At 37.7% G+C, this 21,378-nt stretch overlaps 1 protein-coding gene and 1 long non-coding RNA gene across 9 annotated transcripts in view; one reads left to right on the forward strand and one right to left on the reverse strand.

Moving 5' to 3' along the window:
* The window catches only part of Nol4 (nucleolar protein 4), a 362,395-nt gene that overhangs the window by 202,569 nt on the left and 138,448 nt on the right, over positions 1-21,378 (reverse strand). For all 8 annotated transcript variants that reach the window (XM_039096914.2, XM_039096918.2, NM_001415694.1 and 5 more), the window contains one exon: positions 20,870-21,002. In XM_039096914.2, the coding sequence (XP_038952842.1) occupies positions 20,870-21,002 (133 nt within the window). The remainder of the gene's footprint in view (positions 1-20,869; positions 21,003-21,378) is intronic.
* On the forward strand, positions 11,362-18,332 carry LOC120098257 (uncharacterized). Its single transcript, XR_005496401.2, has 3 exons — positions 11,362-11,446; positions 17,165-17,327; positions 18,173-18,332. It is a non-coding gene; the product is annotated as an uncharacterized LOC120098257 (long non-coding RNA).

A 21,378-nucleotide genomic window follows, 5' to 3' on the forward strand; every position in this document is an offset into this window, starting at 1 on the left:
ATGCAAATACAAGAATATATATAAATATATTAAAATTTATATAATTAAACCTAAGGGTCACTCAACCATTCACAGTTAAATTTCTTAAAATCAATAGTCACAATTCAGCATCTAAACATATGAAGGAAAGAAATGGAAAAATCCATCAACTGCAAGGTTTCCTACCCATGGTTGGGATTAGAGATCAAAAATAAATGACACTGAATGAAAGAGAAGAAATTTTACCTTCATTCATTAGAGCTACTTTATTATAAACATGTGTAGAAAGGAAAATTATTCACAGAAATGTTCTACTTGTAGACATCTAGTGGTGATTTGAGTAACTGGCAAATTTCCTATCCTCCAGTCATGTCTAAGTCAGTACAGTATGTAAGTATTCCAGGATATTCCTTTCCATAGAGACAGTACAAGTACTAATGGATAGCGGTTTCTACCTTTGGGAAACCAAGAAAAATAAAACTAATTCTTAAGTAAGTTGATACTACCAAACAATCAAATAAAATATTATATTTACACTTAATAACATTTAAAATCTACAGATTTTCATTTCCCACAATTATTTATTTTTTCTATCTTCTCATCTCAGGTTATTTGAAATCTGCTGATGTTTTACTGATCTGAAAATGTTGTAGCCAACATTTAAATACGTAAGCAATAAATGCATGATTTCCTTTGCAGGTAAGCGTGTAATAACCCTATCAACATAGACACAGTTACAGACCCTCATATTAATGGACATAAACCAGATCTCATTAAAAGAGAAATGTCTGAGAAAGGTTAATTCTGCACTTTCAGATTCGTGCTCTTCTTATTAAGGGCACTTTTGTGTCCTGTTAATATAGGCACTTGCCCAATTGTACTGGGCACCTACAGTCAACTTTATCTCTAAATAGGTGCTGTATACTGCAGACATTAAAATGAGTTTGGCCTGAGCGAATACATCAGTGGATAAATAAGCTACAACTTGGAGGAGCTGAGTTTGATTGTTAGACCTATGTAAGGTGGCCCAGCATGGTGCTATGTGTGTGTAATCCCAGTACTCCTACAGCCAGACGGGAGGCAGAGTCGGGGTCTTTAACAGTCCAAGAGCCAAGTAGCTGGCATCTGCTGCAGGAAAAAAACAAAGGAGACCCTGTCTCAAACAAGGGAAAAAACGTGAGGACAGACGCCAGAAGGGTCCTGACTTCTACGTGTCTGTGGTTCTTCCATGTACCCATATCCACACACACAGATGATCTCTTTCTACGACAATCTATACACACGGAAACATTAAAATATAAAATGGCTCTGTAAAACAATGTGCTTCTTACATTCATTTCAGTTGTCAGTCATAAGCCACGGTAAGCTCTTGTTTCGGGTCAGTGAGGCATTTTTAAAGGCAGATGCATAAGAGAAGATGAAACATTAAATATTTAATAAATCATATTCAAAATAATATGTGTGCATAATTATGTACTTCTCGACTAATTTATAGCTCGGCAATGGTCTATGAAACATGTCCACTATCTCAAAGAACTTCACTGCCTAATGACACTACAGCCAATCTCATTGTGTAGATGCATTTCACAATGTTTGCACAAGGACAAAATTGTCTAATTATGCATTTTTCAAAGTGCATCTCTGTTGCTGGCAATGCATGATTGCATGATGACAAGTCAATGTAAAAGACAAAGATGAAATAATTACTTAGATGATAACAGAAATTAGACAAAAGACTTTGAAGCATCTATCTGGCCTAGAGGAGACTTTCTAAAACGTGTAGGGATCACTTAGGAAAGAACACAGATGTGTAGTAAACACAATGTTCATATGCCCACAAGGTATCACAAAAGAAGAACAATGACTGCTAACATCTAAAAAAGCTGTGTAACTAGGGCAATGATTATTTATGGTGATGACATTGCTAACATTTGCATGAACAAAGATTCTCTCTCATACAGAAATGGATATTTTTTCTTTTAAATTGAATTTTTTCTATCCATACTTCTGGAAAAATTACTAAATAAAGGTCATTCTGTAATTTCTAGCTCAGATTACATATTCCATCAGCATTAGAACCAATACCACCTTTTCCCTAAAGCCATCCTTCATAGAAAGTGAGTGGCTGCAATGACAGTTAAGATGACAGACAGCCTTAAAAGGGGTCAGTTAATTCTTTTTTCACTCCTAATCAAGGATATCCAATAAGGAGTCTGCCCTTGTCAAAAATGCTCATACTCAACCCAGTCAAATAATCTTTCAGCTTTCTAGACCTCTCCATTCATCCCTGTTAGACTGCCCCACACTGACTTGTGCATCTGTAAGACTCTTTCTAGCATAAAGCATAAATTACCTAGTATCTTATTCTCATGCTCTTGGGCTTGATTCCTTAGGATGCAATGCTGAATGGACAAAGCAAAATAAAGCCATGGAAGGTCCCCATTCACTGAGTCACCATGCACAGCCTTGAGCAGACCTTGTCTTCTCAAGCCGCCCTCCTCCTCTGGCTATGGCTATTTGGTTCTTCTCAGAGAATTTTGACTGTCACCTATGTCCAATCATCTTTCTTTTGCTGTCACTCAATGTTTTTCTATAAAGATGAAAATATTCTCAAACAATTATGCATTCTTGTTTTTTCTATAATTTGTTCTCTGAGATGTTTAGGCTTTTGTTCATAATTAAAGCACGTGTACATAGGCTTTAACTCAGAAATAAGCACTTAAGCATTCCAAGCCAAGCCATTGATTCTTTCTGCCACACCAAGCTTAGCCTGAGGGCACTTAATCTGAAAAATACCAAATTCTGTATGAACAAGCTGTAACAAGAAAAGGAGTTGAAAGCCACACAGTGTTGTTGACATCAAAACAATGACCCACTCTAATAGCTTATCAGCTTCCTAAGGGGACAAGAGGTTGACAGGTTACTTCTGCCTCTGTTATTTACCTCTTCTCACAGGTAAGTTGTCATCTGTCCTGTAGACCTTGGCCACCTCCTTCAAGAGGCAACCCTGCCTCTCTTATTTCTATGAGACAACAGGCTCTCTTCCTTCCTTGTGCTCCCTATTTTTCTGTCATTTACAATCGTGACCTACAGCATCTCAAATCTCCTGCATCATATCATTAATGGTAAAGAAATCATTCTGCTTCGTAACCTTGCAAAATCATAGTTCATAAGGAACAGCTGATACATGTGTTGTCAATGGCTATAAACTCTAATTGGTTCCTTTCATGGACTCTGTGATGTGACTGAGGGAAACGTTCTTCTTAACCTCACATGGAGTCTCCCTGGCTGACCTTAACCACCGAGCATACATATACAGCCACAGAACTGGGACCTGAGCTCAATTTCCATGGTTCTGTGACCCTTGCCCATCATTTCTTTGAGAACAGCTTGGGATCTTCTGCACAAAGAACTCTTACAAAAACTTACACGAATATAATAAGACATTATATTTTAGCAGCAAAGCATCCCAATACGGTTTAATGGAAAGATAAAAAAAACAGCTTATTTTATTAAAAGGGAAGGACTCGTAACCAGAGAGTATTTGAAAATTATGCTATTCTCAGGGAAATGGATGGAATTCATTATGTTGAACAAAATAAGCCAGACTCAGAAAGACATATATTACATATTTTCTCTCACATGGAGGAATAGATTTCAACAGACACACACACTTGCACACACTTATGTATATGTGACATAAAAGCATAGAGGAGGGGAACTAGGGTAGGGGTCACGATGGGTGATGATGGGTGAGTATGAACAAAGGACAATGATGATGTATAAAAATGACACCCAATGAACAACAATGCCAACCAACCAACGCTTCCAGGGACTAAGCCACTACCCAAAGACTATACATGGACTGACCCTGGACTCTGACCTCATATGTAGCAAGGAATATTCTAGTAAGAGCACCAGTGGAAGGGGAAGCCCTTGGTCCTGCAAGACTGGACCCCCAGTGAACGTGATTGTTGGGGGGAGGGCGGCAATGGGGGGAGGATGAGGAGAGGAACACCCATATAGAAGGGAAGAGGGAGAGGTTAGGGGGATGTTGGCCTGGAAACCTGGAAAGGTAATAACAATTGAAATGTAAATAAGAAATACCCAATTTAATAAAGATGGAGAAAAGAAAAAAAAATGACACCCAAACCCATTATTTTGTATGATAGCTATAAATAATTGAAGTGAAAACAGACAATTTTGAGTGCTTAAACTTCTTACCTTATAATTAGGATAATTCACACCTTCATAGGTCAAAATGATTTTAAAAAGTAAGGTCAAAATATCTAGTTTATGCACAGATATAAATGCAGAAGTGCCCTGTTTACAGATGGACAATGCAATGTTGGGTAACACGGGGAGGGCTAGATCCTGTTCCAACTGTGAGAGAAAGACACGGTGTAATTAAGAAGTAGTAGCTAAAATTCATAACTAATTTCTCAATTCAACAGATACATCGCTGAAAGTTATGGTGTCTTGAAGGTATGCAATGACGTTTACTGTACAGTTGCTTTTCCTGTTTACAGAAGCAATTAACCTCGGTGCGGTTTTGCTGAAATTTGACATTTTGTTTACTTTCCAAGTTTACTTTAGGATCAAGGGTCCTATTATCATCTATGTCTGCTCAGATGGATAAATTATTCTTCAGATAATTTCTACTTCTCATACAAGATAAACTCATTTTAAAGTATGTTTATTAGATCTAAAGACCACTATTATTATAAAAAGTCATTTATTTTGAGGCTCAGTATTTATGTGCCTGACACTTCAAGCTTATTGATGCTTTATGTAGAAAAATAGTACTCTTCATAAAAAATATTTCATTGTTATTTTATGTGAGGCAGAGCTGGAATGTTATAAAATAAAAGGCTTAAAAGAAAATGTAAATCATTTTTGGCATGAGTAGATAGTCATGAATGAGAGTGTTTTTATTCTGCCTTCCGTCAAAGTCTGGCCTCATTATTTAGAATAAAACATGGCAAAATGGAATCAGAAGACTCAAAACAATGAAAGCAAAAGAGGAAGTCAGGCACAATTTCTTATTGTCCTATCCATACAAGGGAAGAACAGAAAAGGATGAAAGACTCCTCAGAAGTCAATAACATTTTTAACAGGTAAAAAGAAATAAGAATTTTAAAACCCAGAGCAATTATTGTCAAGAGATCCTACTGAAATTAACAGAATACAAACCACTCAGAGCCAATAGATTTCAACAGCCAGGAATGACATTAAATGATTTATCACTGTGTAAATCAGAAGAGTGCAGCTGTGAAGTAGGAGGGTATGAAAATCATCCAAAGGCAGGTGGATTCAGAAGCAGAAGATCCAGGAAGATCCTGGATCATTAACTCTCTGTTCAGATTGTGAGAGTGTGGTGCTGTGGTTGAGCTTGCATGGTGTAAGCTTGCAAGTCAGATGAGTGGAATGGATACAGACGAGAGAGAGCATGTGGCAGCTTAGAAACTCACATCTAATGCCAGAGGCTCCCCCAGCTGAATGGGTGCGCTCTAATCTTGCTTCTAGCCCTGCAGTTATAGAGACAACAGGCCAAATAATGACCCTGGGGTTTCCTCACCTATATTGAGAAAATAACAGTTTCTTTATAGGTTATGGGAATTTTACAAAATGAGCTCTGTAAACTATGTGATTTTTAATAAACAATTTCAAAAGGTACCCGTCATCATCTATGCTCATTTTCTGTTAGAAATAATGTTAAAATAATTTGATTTTATAGTTAACCTGCTAGAGTTTAGATGTATTTTGCTTCAACAGATTCATGCACATGGAACTTTAGATGAACAAACTACTGATATTATTGGTAAGCATTTCAAGATTGTGGACGCACTGGCAGACTATGTCAGAATGCTAGGAATAGCATTCAGTGCACCAACTCCACGGTTTGGGAAAATCCTGGTTTTCCTTCCTTAGATATTTTGTAGTAGACTTGGATAAAGGAAAAGACAAGCTTTGAGTTGTGCTGCTTGTTCTGTGTGATGCTAAGAGCTATCCTCCAAGCTTTTATGATATCAAAGTGATAATGTGTTACTAAAATAAATCTCCATACTAGGAGTGAGACTAGTTAAAGTTACTGGATTAAAAACTTCAAAATTCTGAAAGTTATCTTGATATTTCAGGACATCAAATATTTAATGAAGCAACTGTATAAAATAAAAAATAAGAAAAAATTTCCTTCTATGAAACTAGAAAGTAGCAATTATTGTTGAAACAGCTCTTTTCTCAACTGTCTTCCTTTTTAGTTCACCTTCTTATGCCTTTCTTCTTTTTCTTCTCCCTTTCTTCTTTCTCTCCCTTCTACGTCTTCCCATCACCCTTCTCTCTTCCTCTGCTCTCTCTCTCTCCTCTCATTAATCATGTACACAAAAACCAACACGTATACGTATACCATGATACTTTTTCTTGACTGTGTCAGCTGGTATGGAATGAATGACTCCCGGGAGGTTAATGGACACCTCTGGGCATGTATGTGGGGCGCTTCCATAGCTGATCCACTCCTGATATTTTTCTTCTAGAGGATGAATCACTGATGGCATGTCTCTTGTACTGGATTTTGCCTTGGCCTTTCCTGTGTTCCCTTACTCTGCCTCCTGTCAACCATGGAGTGGGCAGCCTCAGCCATTGGCTCCTCCCAACTTGATTTTGTGCCACTCTGGAAGCCTAATATCAATAGAGCTAATGAGTGGTCTGATTCCTCTGAAATATGAATCCAAGTAAATTTTTTCTGCCATAGGTTGTTTATCTAACATGCATGGTCAAAGAGATGGAAAGCTAACATAATGTGTGTGTCTATATTTAAGACCCAAAGGTGTACGTGTATTCATAAAGAGGAAGGACGGTGGACCTTCAATAACATTCTTGAGATAACTATGATGTTTTGTTCTGCCTGCAGATTTTTGACTACATTTTTTACCAAGTCATGGTGGATAGCAAGAAAAGACAGGAAGTCCAGGATTGTTTGGAGGCAGAAACGCAGTCTGTTCCTTCAACAATCTCCCTGCTTTCCAGGCATTCCTCATATGTATAATCTAGCTTTTCAAATGGCTTTTTGAAGGAGAGAGGACAGGCTGAGAGAAGCAGAGGATAAGCCTTCCATCATCCCATAATCCTTTAACAAATGTTCATACTCTGAAGAGTACTAACTCAGCCACAGTGCAGAGAAAAATAATTATTCCCAAATATACTATACTGCAAAGTGAGCACAGGCAGAGTGAGCACAGGCCACCTTTTCTCAGTCCAGCTCCTTTAAAAAGATCATTACTATTCATTTTCATTATAAACTTAAGATTACTATAGTATGATTAGTTGCAAACACTAATGTGAAAAGTCCATGTTATTAGAAATAATAATTTTATAAAATATTAACAAATTATTTGATTTAACAATCACTTTATACTGACTTCTTAAGGAGCTCAATTTCTGTTCCTACTACTCTATAGATGTGTTGTTTGGAGGTAGAACTGGGAGGTAAACGCCAGAAAGCACACTTGGGCAAAGGGCACTGAATGAAGATTGAATTATCTTATCACAGAAACAAGCAAAGGGGGAAGAAACAGCAAACACAATTTCAGCTCAAAAATGATTCTTACTTTTCCAGATGTCCCACTTTAAAGTGAGTGTGCCAAGATGAACAAGATAGGGTTGTTTCTTGGCTGCAAGACACATCCATTCAAATGGAGATGTGAGATGGATAAGAAAATAGTTATACTACAGGTTTGCAATAAATACAATAAAATACACGTTCTGTCCCTTTCTTCAATATCCTCTAGCTGTCCTTTCTGTTTATCACCCCAAATCTTACTACCATTCCTATCATCCCAGCAAATCAAGATTTTTACAGTCAATTTAGTTCTAAGACGTAGATGGTTTATCTGTTTGCCCAGCTGTCAAAGAACTTTAGCTTAAAAGCCCTATTCAAAACAGAACTTACTGAGTTGTTGAATTGCCTGAAGGCTAAGATTGCCCCCAACTCGGGTAATACTATGTCCAATTTTCTGAGGAACTGCCAGACTGATTTCCAGAGCGGTTGTACCAGCTTGCAATCCCACCAAAAATGGGGGAGTGGTCCTCTCTCCACATCTGATTCAGCTATACCACTCCTGGGCATATACCCAAAAGATGCTCCAACATATAACAAGGGCACCCATGCTCTACTATGCTCATAGGAGCCTTATAGATAATAGCAAGAAGTTGGAAAAAACCCAGATGTCTTTCAACAGAGGAATACAGAAAATGTGGTACAGTTACATAACAGGGTACTACTTAGTTATTAAAAAAACATTGACTTCATGAAATTCTTAGACAAATGGATGGAACTAGAAAATATCCTGAGAGAGATAACCCAATCACAAAAGGAAACACATGATATGCACTCACTGATAAGTACATATCAGTCCCAAAACTCAGAATACCCAAGATACAATTCACAGACCACATGAAGCTCAAGAAGAAAGGCTAAAGTGTAGATGCTTCTGTACTTCTTAGAAGGGGGAACAGAATACTCACAGGAGGAAATATTGAGACAAAGTGTGGAGCAGAGACTGAAGAAAAGGCCATCCAAAGACTGGTACACAGGGAGATCCATCCCACATGCAATCATCAAACACAGTCACTATTGCAGATGCCAAGAGGTACATGCTGACAGGAGCCTAATATAGCTGTCTCCTGAGAAGCTCTGCCAGAGCCTGACAAATACAGAGGTAGATGCTCATAGCCAACCATTGGGCTGAGAATGGGGTCCCATATGGAGGAGTTAGAGAAAGGAATGAAGTAGCTGCTGGGGTTTGCAACCCCATAGGAAGAACAACAATATCAACCAACCTGATACCCCAGAGCTCCCAGGAACTAAACCACCAACCAAAGAGTACACGGAGTGACCCATGGCTCCGGTCACATATGTAGCAGAGGATGGCCTTGTCAGCATCAATGGAAGGAGATGCCTTTGGTCCTGTGAAGGCTCATTTCCCTGGTGTAGAGGAATGCTAGGGTAGGGAAGCAGGAGGGAGTAGGTGGTAGGGTGGGGGAGCACTCTCATGGAGGCAGGAAATAGGGGAATGGGATGTGGGTTTCTAGCGGGGAAACCAGGAAGGAGGAGAACATTTAGAATGTAAATATAGAAAATATCCAATTAAAAAAATGAAAAAACCCCACAAAAATTAAAACAAAAGACTGTTTTCCCCATTAATAGTAGTTTGCTGATTCAAACAAAGCACAAGAATGTTGTAAAGAAATATAGCATTAATTTGCCTTTCTATGAAAGTTTATAAAATATAGTTGTGTTGTATTAATACCAAAAATATTAGAGAAAATTCTTTCTCAAGAAAATTATTTAAGGAAAATCGAGGTAGTTCTCACACTGCAATAAGGCTCAAAGAATGATCTATACAGAGAGACTCAAATGTAGTTAAGTTAGCTAAGCATGGGAGCTCATGACTAATCATAGTGGAATACTGAGACAAAAGGATAGCATCTAATTTAGGGTAGCCTGAGCTACATAGCAAGTTACATGTTAGTCAATGATACACAGCAAAATCTATCTACACACGCCGGTATGTGCATGCGCGCGCATGCACGCACACACACAGGCGCACACACACACACACACACACACACACACACACACACACACACATGCACACAAATAAAAACAAAAATATGTCTTCTTTAAGAGTCATGTGAACTCCTAACTTCCCATATACACTGGGAGACACATATGACTTAATGTTCAGCCCCGGAAAGGTCTTGAATCTGATTCTCTGTCTTAACAGGATTCTGTCATCTCCCAAGGTTCTAATTCATACAGTCATTCACAGAATAGGATATGTGGTCATGAAAATACTACCAAAGCTCAAGTATAACATTGCAAAATAACTGAGCTACAAGCAAAACTTGTGAGTCCTTTAGCATCCTTTGCTGTTCTGAGCAAGTAGGTGTCATGGCCAGCTTGGTCCTAAGCCTTACCCTTGAGTTAGAGCAGGATCTAGCCGAGAGGCACGGCACGTCTTTGGGATGTGAGATGGTCCTAGATACTGATGGAAGCAGAAGGTAACTCTTTATGTGCTTAGTGCTTTCCTAGTATGAAGAGATGCTGAGACACAGTTTTAATCTGGAGAAAGTAGAACAGAATCTTTAATAATGCAAGTCTACATGAATAGCACACAACGATACTCCAAATGCATTTTAAGCAAGTGCAGAATTAAGCTACTCTTTTTAATACTCAGGCTTTAGTATAAGCCAAATTTTTCTCCCTTCTGCTTTTAGAAACATAATTACCACTTATAAAAAATTTCAAATGATTAAATATACATGTGCACACAAGTACACACACATAAATATAGCTAAAGGATTTAAGAATCAAAATCCCTTACAATTCATAGTAAATTACTTTGTAATTGCCTGCTCCTTTTATATTACTTGTAAAGTTAGTCTATAATTCTGAAAATTATGATCTGATTATTTATAGAGCAATTGCCATTAAAAGCACATTTTAAAAGCTTCATTGGTTTAACTACCTTGACTCAGAATAATAATTAAATAAATTCATCATGTAAATCATTCTAATTTGGTATTAAAGAAACTTGATGGGAACAAAATGGCAGCATTGTTGTATTTTCAGGTATCTTAAATCGAGACAGGTTTGGGATTTAGTCACAGAGAACAAATCCACATTTGTGAGCAGGTTTAATTTTAAAGTTAATTTTATTACATCTGTGTTAAAAAAAACATTTTAGCCCACACGATTTTTTTCAAAATAACCCCAAAAATGCTAAGTAAATTTTTTAAAGTTCAGCAAAAATAATTAGAATAATATAAGACAGGAGAATCTCTGGGGAACTTGGCACTCAGACTAAAAACACTGTTAATAGGTTTTCTAATTAAAACTCAGCATCATAAAAAATTAACCACCAAATTTAATTTCCCACTAAGTATAGTTTTACAGCATTCTTATTAAAAATATGTTTTATTAGATTTCCCAACTAAATTAAATGGTTAAGTAGTAGATGCTTTTATTGTTGGTTCATATGCCTTAATAATGATGTGGAAACTATTGGATTCAGCCAAAATCGATGCAATTTAATCAGGAGCCTATTTTTACTAAAATGTTACTTACATATCCACTGAGCAGTAAAAAGAGATTGAATATAAACACTTACTTCTTATGTCATCTCAGTACATGCACGTTCTTAGTTTATATCCAATATATACGATTTTCAGAAATGAATCCCAAGCAGACTGAGATCATGAACGATGCATTTTTATAAGCTATAAAAGAACTGCCACCCATGGCAACTGTCATAAGAAAGGACAAAGCTGAACCCTGCATGACCTCACAAATGAATTCTCATTCCGAGAGAAACTTAGAAAATTCTAGGTAGAACAGGATTGAGGCTTTGCCCTTGACAGGCTGCCATTGTACAACTTAGGGACAAGAATGGAGACTAGAGAAGAGGTAACATTGGAAGCACTGATTTGCAACATTTGTCTAGTTTGATAGGCTCCAGAAGGACATGCAGGGTAGCTCTTAACAGTCAGTATATTTTAGGAAGAATTGTAATATAGGAGAATAATTATGCCAGTTCAGCACACAATCTAAATTTGGTAAAAGAAAAATGTGGGACTCTATTCCATACCTCCCTACTTACTTATTTATCATATAACTAGAGTGTTCTATTTTTAATCAGCTCCATTCATACTCCCCAGGGCTACTGTCATTTCATTTGTGTAGGAAATCCTGCTAACTGAAATAGAAATTCATTCAATCTCAATAATGATTTGATTTGATATTCTTAATGTTCAGGTTATTTTAGGGCTCTATAGGATGGACCAATAGAATGAGGCAATTCATGTAGTTCTAACATTACTTCCTTTTTGTAACTCCATTTTCTAAAGCTAGGGTTCAGGTCACATGTGGACTGGATGGAGAGGATTACACTTCCTGCCACTTCCTCTTGTCCATCTTCTACTTAAGGTCCAGAGAGTTACTTTCCATAATTGTTTGTCTGGATGTACATTGTTTCTTTTTGATTACCCAACACTTGAACACTATTCATCTTTGGGGTATATTCTACATGATATGTATTTTTGAAGGAGAAATAAGCACCCACTCTGGAAGCAAACTGACTCAAAGAAAATATTTAATAAGGAAACAAAAAAGTTTAAAACAATATTTAAATGTTTAAAAGCATTTCCTAAGTATAAATTTTAGGTGTTCTGTTCTACACTCTTATTTGGGGGAAGTTCTATTATTAGTATGTTACAATATGAAATACCCAAGTAGCCTCAATGCAACAATCTCAGCCTAGATTCTAAAAGTTACTTCTTGAGACCATTTGCTCTCACTTAAGAAGGCCTTACAGGACTAATAATACTTTTCACAGGATTTGTTTGTCCAGGGATATTCAAAGAAACAGACATCAACATTTAAGAAATTGTCTTCTGAATTTTTACCTGGAAAATCACAGTTTAATAGGAAGACAGTGCTTTCTATTCAGAAGAAATATGAAATAAGAAAATTCAAAATGTTAGTTGCCAAAAAAAAATCCCAGAAGTTTTGTTCATTTAATAGCCTGTGCATAAATAACGCAAGGGGTAATTGTTATTCTTCATTATTAACTTGACCCAATTTAGAATCACCATGCAGACACAACTACTAGTGTGTCACTGAGGGTGTTTCCAGACAAAATTAACTTAAGAAGAGCCTTCCTGAATATGAGTAGTATAAGACCAGGGGCCAGAGTCCTTGACTGATTGAAAAAAATAGAAAGAGCTATTTTATATTATCTGTGGCTATAGTGAAGGGAGTTGTTTCCCTAATTTCTTTCTCAGACTGTTAATCATTTTTATAAAGAAAGACCACTGATTTATTTAAGTTAATTTTATATCTTAACTTTGCTGAAGTTGTTTATCAGCTGGAGAAGTTCTCTGGGAGAATTTTTGGGGTCACTCATGTATACATATTTGTATGATAGAAAATTCAAGTCTCTCAAGAAGGAAATCAAAGAAGTTCTCAGAAAATGAAGAGATTTCCCATGCTCATTGATTGGCAGAATTTACATAGTAAAAATGGCCATCCGACTAAGGGCAATCTGTAGATTCAATGCAATCCCCAACAAAATCCCAACACAATTCTACAAAGACATGGAAAGAGCAATTCTCAAATTTATCTGGAAAGGAAAAAAAAACAGAATAGTGAAGACAATTTTAAACAATAAAAGAACTTCTGGGGGAATCACAGTCCCTGGCCTCAAGCTCCTCTACAAAGCAATAGTGATAAAAAACAAACAAAAACAAACAAACAAACAAAAACGAACAAACAAAAAAAAACCTGCATGGTATTGGTAGAGAGACAGACAGATAGATCAATGGAATAGAACTGAAGACCCACAAAAAAAAAAAAAAAAACCACACACAGACACTTGATCTTTGACAGAGAAGTCAAAAATATACAATGTTAAAAAGAAAGCATCTTCAGTAAGTAGTGCTGGTTTAACTGGCTGTTTGTATGTAGAAAATGAAAATAGACCCATATTTGTCACCATGCACAAAGCTGAAGTTCAAGTCAATAAAGAACCTCAACACAAAACCAGATACACTGACTCTAATAGAAGAGAAAGCGGGCAAGAGCCTCCAACTTGCTGGCACAGGGAGAAATTTCCTAAAGAGAACTCCAATGACTCGCGCCATAAGACCAAGAATTGAGAAATGGGACCTCATGAAGTGTAAAGCTTCATTAAGGCAAAGGACATAGTCAACAAGACAAACCAGCAACCTACATATTGAGAAAAAAATCTTTACTAACACTACGTCCAATAGGGGGCTAATATCCAAAATATATAAAGAGCTCAAGAAGCTAACAAAAAAAAATGGGGTATAGAACTAAACAGAGAATTTACAACAGAAGAATCTCGAATGGCTAAGAAGCACCTAAAGTAATGTTCACAGTCCTTCATGATCAGGAAAATGCAAATCAAAATGACCCTGAGATTCCACCTTACACCTGTCAGAAGGGCTAAGATCAAAACCTCAGGTGACAATGTTTATTGGCCAGGATGTGGAAACAGATTAACACTCCTCCGTTGCTGGTGGGACTGCAAGCTAGAACCACCACTCTGGAAATCAATTTGGAGGTTCCTCAGAAAATTGGAAATAGACCTCCCTAAAGACCCAGAAATACCATTCTTGGGATACACCCAAAAGATGCCCCACTGTGCCACAGGGGCACATGTTCCACTATGTTCATAACAGCCTTATCTGTGATAGCCATAAGCTGGAAACAAGCCAGATGTCCCACGACAGAAGAATGGATACAGAAAAATGTGGTTCATTTACACAATGGAATACTACTCAGCTATTAAGAACGAGGACATCCTGAGTTTTGCAGGCATATCATCCTCAGTGAGGTAACTCAAACCCAAAAGGCTATGCATGGTCTATTCTCACTAATACATGGATATTAGCAAAAAAAAAAAAAAGACAGAATACCCAAGATACAGTCCACAGAACTAAAAAGGTCAATGAGCTGAAAGGCCCAGGTGAAGACACCTCAGTCCCACTTAGGAGGGAGAAGAAAGCAACCATAAGGGGAGAGGAAGGAAGAATAGGGGAGGGAAAGGGGATAGGGGTGGTAGTAGAGGGGAACATGATGTGGTATTGGATGGGGGAAAAGGACTGAAGACCTGAGAGCCAGCAGAAAGAATGAAAACAGGAGACCTCAGAAGGAAAGAGGTTGGGAGGACCCTCCAGAATATATCAGAGACCTGGGAACTGAGAGATTCTCAGGACTCAAACGGGGAGACCCTAGATGAAAGACCCTATGGTGGGGAGAGGGAGTTTGTTGAGCCCACCTCCAACGGAAAGACAGGACATCAAGTGAGGGATGGGATTGCTATCCCACAGTCGAAGCTCTGATCCACAATTTTTCCTGTCTGAAAGAAATGCACATATGGAAATGGAGAAGAGCCTGAGGAAAAGAAGGACCAGTGACAAGTCCAAAGTGGGATCCAGCTCAAATACTATTACTGAGGCTATGCAGGGTTTACAAAAAGGGATCTACCATGACTGCTCTCCAAAAGACCCAACAGGCAGCTGAAAGAGTCAGATGCAGATATGTGCTCCCAAACAACAAACAGAAGCTGCTGACCCCTCTGGTTGAATTAGGGAAAAGCTGAAGGAAGCTAAGGAGGAAGGCAACCCTGTAGGAGGACCAGCAGTCTCCTGGTCTCAATTAACCTGGACCCCTGGGATCTCTTAGACACCAGATCACCAATCAGGCAGCATACACCAGCTGATATGAAGCCTCCAACACATATACAGCAGAGGACTCCTGGGTCTGGGTTCAGTCAGAGAAGACGCACCTAACGCTCAAGAGACTGGAGGCCCCAGGAAGTATAGAGGTCTGGAGGAGTGAGTGGGGAGGGGTCATCCTCATGGACACAGAGGGAGTGGGGAGGAGCTATGGGATGTGGAACAGAGGGTAGACAAGGAGGAGAAAAATATGGAGTGTAAACAAAATAAAAAAAAGCTGAGAAGCAGAATCCTCTGTCTGACCCTGTGTCTTCTCTATCAGACCTACCCCACTGAGATACATTGTATCTAAAACCATGAGAGAAAATACAATAGTGCCTACTTAATGTGACATTATTACTTCAATGAGAAAACTAACTACTTCAACACAGAATGCAGCTGACTTGATCTGACACTTTGGGGATTAGTGTTTCACACCAGCCCAGACTACATATTCCATTCTCAACCTCCAGAGTTCTGTCAAATTAAGGCTACCATACCTCACATAAAATGATCTATACAATCATTTTATTATCTTTTTTCTGAAATTAATATTCAGAGTTAAAAACTACTTCCCTGTCCCAGTGAAATAGGTATTGAGCCACATCACAATTTTTCTAATTAGCCATGGTTGTTGTGAGATCATACATATGTACGTATAATTTCATGTCTATTTATAGGATACTATGTGTACTTGGATTAGCCACTAAATTCCAAGTTAATGCTTTCTTTTTTAAAAATTACTTTTATTTTTTAAGTCTAGTTGTTACCTCCCTCCCAGTCTGCCCTCCTACAGTTTCTCATCCCATTCCTCCTCCTCCCTCTCCTCCTATCTCCAAGAGGATGTCACAAATCATCTGACCAGTTGAAGCATATCGAAGTATTTTATAAGGCAAATATTATGAGGAAATAGAGAATTTTTGATTATAGTGAATGAATCATACATTTCTACATGCTAACATAATTATCAAATCTATTCTTGAATGAAAACTATTATGCATTTAAAGCTAACGTTAGGTAGACATTGAAGTAGCTGTTGAAAACTTAGTGTGTGTGACTTTCTTCCCCTTTTCTTTCGCTAGATATTTCCATATTCATGAGTGTGGCCACACAGATATTGTTATCAAATTGTTTATGCCATAATGAAGTAGTAGTCATGAGTGATATAACCTTCAGTAGATGGCAGAGCATACGTGTGATAGCCTGTCTTCCGTAAGAGCACATCTTTCAGTGACATCATAGCTGCCTTCCTTTATGAGAGCATGCTGATGCATACACAATGATACAACCACTTAGAGATACATTTCTCAGAATGTGTCTCTCTGTGACTAAACCAAACATGACACAAAGTCATATGTGCCTGGAAATGGAACCTCTAGTTTGTAGCATTACCTGGGTTGACATACCACAGTCACAAGGCACTGCCTAGCTACCCAAGAACACTATGTGCATGATGTCATTACCAAACACTATGTGCATGATGCCATCAAACGCTATGAGATGATGTCACTACCAAAATAACAGAAAAGTGTTTAGAACAGAAATATTCCCTTCTGTTATAAATCTTTGGTTTTAAAGCTGATCAATATTAAAAACAAATAATCATTTGGATATTCCTCAGCTTCCTTAGACATCCGTATCTACCTTTTTTAAGGCATAAAGAGAAAAACCGACAGCTCACCATGACTGCAAAAAGAAGAGAGAAATCTGATATAACAGGATTTTTTTTCTTTTAGTTAAATCAGGTACAACTCTCTTCTTAGAAGATAGCAAGATAGATCAGAAGTGCTTTACATACAGTATTTAATTTGGAAAAGCAAGTAGATTTCTTTGTAGAAAATAATTGACCCTATCAAAGGGAATCAAATGCCTGCTTGAACCAAAGTTTCAGGTCTGTGCAGAAGGCTGCTGCTCTCGTCAGCCTCCCCATCACAGTCAACTTCAGAAAGTGGAAATCAGATGCATCAGACATCTCAGGGCAAAGGAACAACTCAGGGGGAAATGCTGGTTAGAGCTGCTCCAGGAAATGTAGGATCTGAGATTCAAAGGTAAGAACTTAAGGGGTGGCCTTTTACCTAGGATCTCTTTAAATGGATGCCATAGCATGAAATTTAACAAATGGGCTGTATGTGGATCCACGAGGCTGGGAGCTGTTAGATCCAGCCATGTTTCGTGGAACTCTGTGAGCCACTGCCATTGCACACCGAAGTTGTACTCCCAAGCTCCCTAACCTTCATGGCAGCATCGAGGAGCTCGTGCTTACAGGAGGAAACTCAAGGTAAGCAGAGCCATTGGGTGAATTTAACCCAAAGACGGGCTTTTACGTCTGTCAAACTGTCCAAATGCTGCAATGTGGCATCTTTAATCCAAAATCAAGGGTAAAATGCTTCCTATGCAAAGTCTGTTACTTTTATGTATTTTGTAAATTTTTGGTTTTGTTTTTTAAACATGGTCTATGGGTCTCTTATCTTTTACGATAAGAGGGAAGCAACATGAATATCTAATAATCAAAAGAAACTTACTATTCTATGCCGATCTCAAAGTACCTTCCCATAAACTCTTTATTCAGTCTTCTTGACCTTTGCTTAATTATCTCACCCAGGGCAAAACATTTTCATTCCTTTCCTCCCTGTCTCCAACACTCAAGATTCTGATGATGAGATATTAAATCCGTGATAACCATATTGAAATAGAAACAGAAAAGGAAGCCTTTAAGTCTTCATTCTCCATTGTATATGGTGCTCAATAGAGACATTATGTAAACTGCCTACGTTACAATTTCTGGAATTTCAAGAAGCCACTTCCTACTTCAGCCTCTTTGGGGAATATTTTCAACTTGATGCTAAGGAAAAAGAGAACATTTTACTCTAACTTTTTAAAACTTTTTTTTCAGCTTTTGGAAATCATATCTGCTTGGATTTTAACTGATCATGGAGAGGCTGAGACAGAAGGACCAGGAATTTGAGGCTAATCTGAGCTGCATGAAACCGTCTCACAACAAAACAAAATGTAAAAACATACAGGGACAATAAAAGATTTTATACAGAGCAAAATTGAAGTTTTAACCAATTATTACAATAGGAGTTTAACCCACCATTTCTCCCAATGCTTTCAGCACATCTGATTTATGAGTACAGACAACGGCGCTCACTCTGTCACAGTAAAATATTACTCTTGCACAGTTTGCTGTCACGTGTATCTCTTCAACCTTAAATTATATAATATTAATACTGAAAATGCTGCTCACTCAGACAACCATATGTCAAGCCCACTGCAGAGACGGTGAACACTGTGAGGAAAAGCATAACCAAAGAGCATCCCGTCCTCGTGTGTCTGCTGTAGCATATGCTCCTCTTCTCTCCATACTTCCCTTAAAGCATTTCCCTGTGGACTCTCCTCTGATAGCCTCTGTCTGCACAGATTCTTCCTTCACTATGTCAGTCAGTTATGACCTATGGGCCATTTGCACCCCTACCAAGCAAGGAAGCCCTTGTCAAATCCAGAGATGGAAACTTGTCTGAGAAAACATGTACTACCATGCAGTCAGTAGTTGGAAAGAGGCTGCTTGATATTTACCAAAAATAAGAGAGGGATCAAAGGTGTGGAGGCTGAGAAGTTCTGCCCCATGAACTCTAACCTGGGCCCACATCAGGATGCTCACCCACTATTAGATAGATTACACCACAAGTCCTTACCTTCTTGCACTCTTTAAAGATTAATTTACACCATTCACAAAGAACTAACATATTCCAAGCTAACCAATACTTAGTTCTTCAAACATCCCAGTATTTAAAAACAAGATAAATATTTAAATTTTATTATTATAAATTTTCATTTTTAAAAAGCCAAGTAGTTTCTCCTACATGTTAGATAGATCACTTTCTTTATGTTATATATTACATGAGTCGGGTCTATGCTTCTTAAAATGTCTTATTCATTTATTTGCTCAGCATTACATACAAATACATATATTTATACACACAAGATAATATTTTGTACATACACAAATGTATGCCATACACATATATGTATATAACTTACATGCAAAAGAAAATAATTAGGTATGAATAGCACAAGATAAAGAGCACACTTTAGGTATAAAACAAGTATAATAAAGTAGTATAGGTATGTTTAGGGATGTGCACATGCATGTGCACATGGGAATTGAACAGTATGGTGCTAGCATGGATAATTTAAGAGAATGCTATTATCAGGATAAAGGAAAGAAAATATGTAAAACTCATTTTACAAACCATAATTATATTGGAAAGCTACACCTTAATTATTTAAATGATGGGACATGTAAGAAGAATTTGAAATGGAGCACATGACAGGAAACTCATAGTGGAAGAATACTTATAAATTAATAATAGAAGAGGAAAGGGTAATGAATGAGAAAATAATATAGTCTCACATGGTAATAAGAGCTCTAAGAAATGTTAACAATTATGAGGTGGATGGAGGGAGTAGGCCTTTAGCAGATTTTCTTTATAGATAGAAGGGCTTGCAGAAGAAAACTGGGGACTTGTTTGAGTGCAGAAGAGATTGAAAGCAGCATGATTAGCTTTGCTCTCTAAGTGGTGAATGTGGACAAAGCGAAGAAATACACCCAACACTTGTGAGCAGAAAGTGGTGAGGAGCTCTCGCAGAAAGCGAAGAGCTTGTGATGTTAGTTTCAAGTGGCGATCGTAATAATCTACCAGGATAGGGAAAACCTCTCAATGGACTAGGAAAAATGATGCCAAAGAAAACTCAGTGGACAGCACAATGGAGAACTCCTCAGGCATCACAGGAGGGTTAGAAGGAGGCTGGGGAAGCTCTAACTTACACAATTGAAGTCATAAACCAATTTTGAATTACTTCTTTGGTTTCTACTTATAAACCTTAATTTTACAGCTGCTATTTTATTAATTTGCATCAAATTTAATTCAAAGGCAAAATCTTCAAAAAGTTTTCAGAGTTCCTTGAGAATATCAGGCCTGATGTGTGGACCATCAGCTGACCTCATAATTGCCAGCTTCATTCCCAGCATCAACAAAGGGAAGGCTTAGGAGTCTTGCAGAGATTGTAGACTAGGAATGGCAACCTTCCTTTCCCTTTGAGCAAGAAAGGAGTTCAAGCTCACAGCAAAGTACCTCTTCCTACAGCACCCCTTTAAGAAAATTGTCTTTAATATCGTGTCCTTTGGGGCTGGGCTGTTTGTTAATAGAAAATTTAATCATCTTTAAACTCTTCATTTTCTCAAATATAAAGGATGGCACAAGAAACCAAAGCCAAGGAGACATTATCCTAGATATCCAACTGCACTCTTGTAGCACATTTCATATTTAAAAAGAAAGCAAGATATGCCCGGATTTCATAACTGACATCTTTTTATAAATCAGTCTAACACTTTAATTTTGAAAAGAGTACTTAAATCTAAAAATAATAAAGTGGATGACATAACCTGAGTGCCCAGAAAATGTCTCCATAGAGACAGATTTTTTTTAAATGGACACAAGAGTGAAGAGGTGGTTGTGATTTTAATAGAGTCTTACTCATTGCTGGTCTCGCTGCCTTATCTATCGTTTGTTCGGTGTGAAAAGCTTACCATCCTGCTGGCCCTGGGCAGTCTGGGGACTTTGCACTCTTTCTTCCAGATTGGAGCTAAGGTCAGAGTTCACGGCGGACATCCGAGTTGAATCACTCATATCAAATTCATCACTCTCTATTGAACTTTCATCCTGAAATGGGTTGAAAATATTATTAGGCACCATAAAATTTAACTGTGTGCAAAATGTAACTATTCCACCCCTGTGCTTAATTAAAGGTTACCAGTTCATAAACTATTATCAGACTCTATAAAGCATGGCACATAGTAATAGATGTGTGGAACAACAAATCATGCAACTCTTCCTTCAAAAAAATGTTCAAAAGAATGTGGGTATTCAAGCAATGTATTAGGCGGTATCCCATTGTAGAGAGAGAGCCATGTCTTTAAAGAGAAAGCAGTTTGGGAATTATCCTGAATATTTAATGAATAGTTTCTTTCAAGGGTGAGCATAAAACATGATGGATAGGAAGATTTAAGTTTTACTATAAACACAGTGACTTGGTAAA

This window comes from Rattus norvegicus, chromosome 18 (genome assembly GCF_036323735.1).
Source record: "Rattus norvegicus strain BN/NHsdMcwi chromosome 18, GRCr8, whole genome shotgun sequence".
Taxonomy (NCBI): domain Eukaryota; kingdom Metazoa; phylum Chordata; class Mammalia; order Rodentia; family Muridae; genus Rattus; species Rattus norvegicus.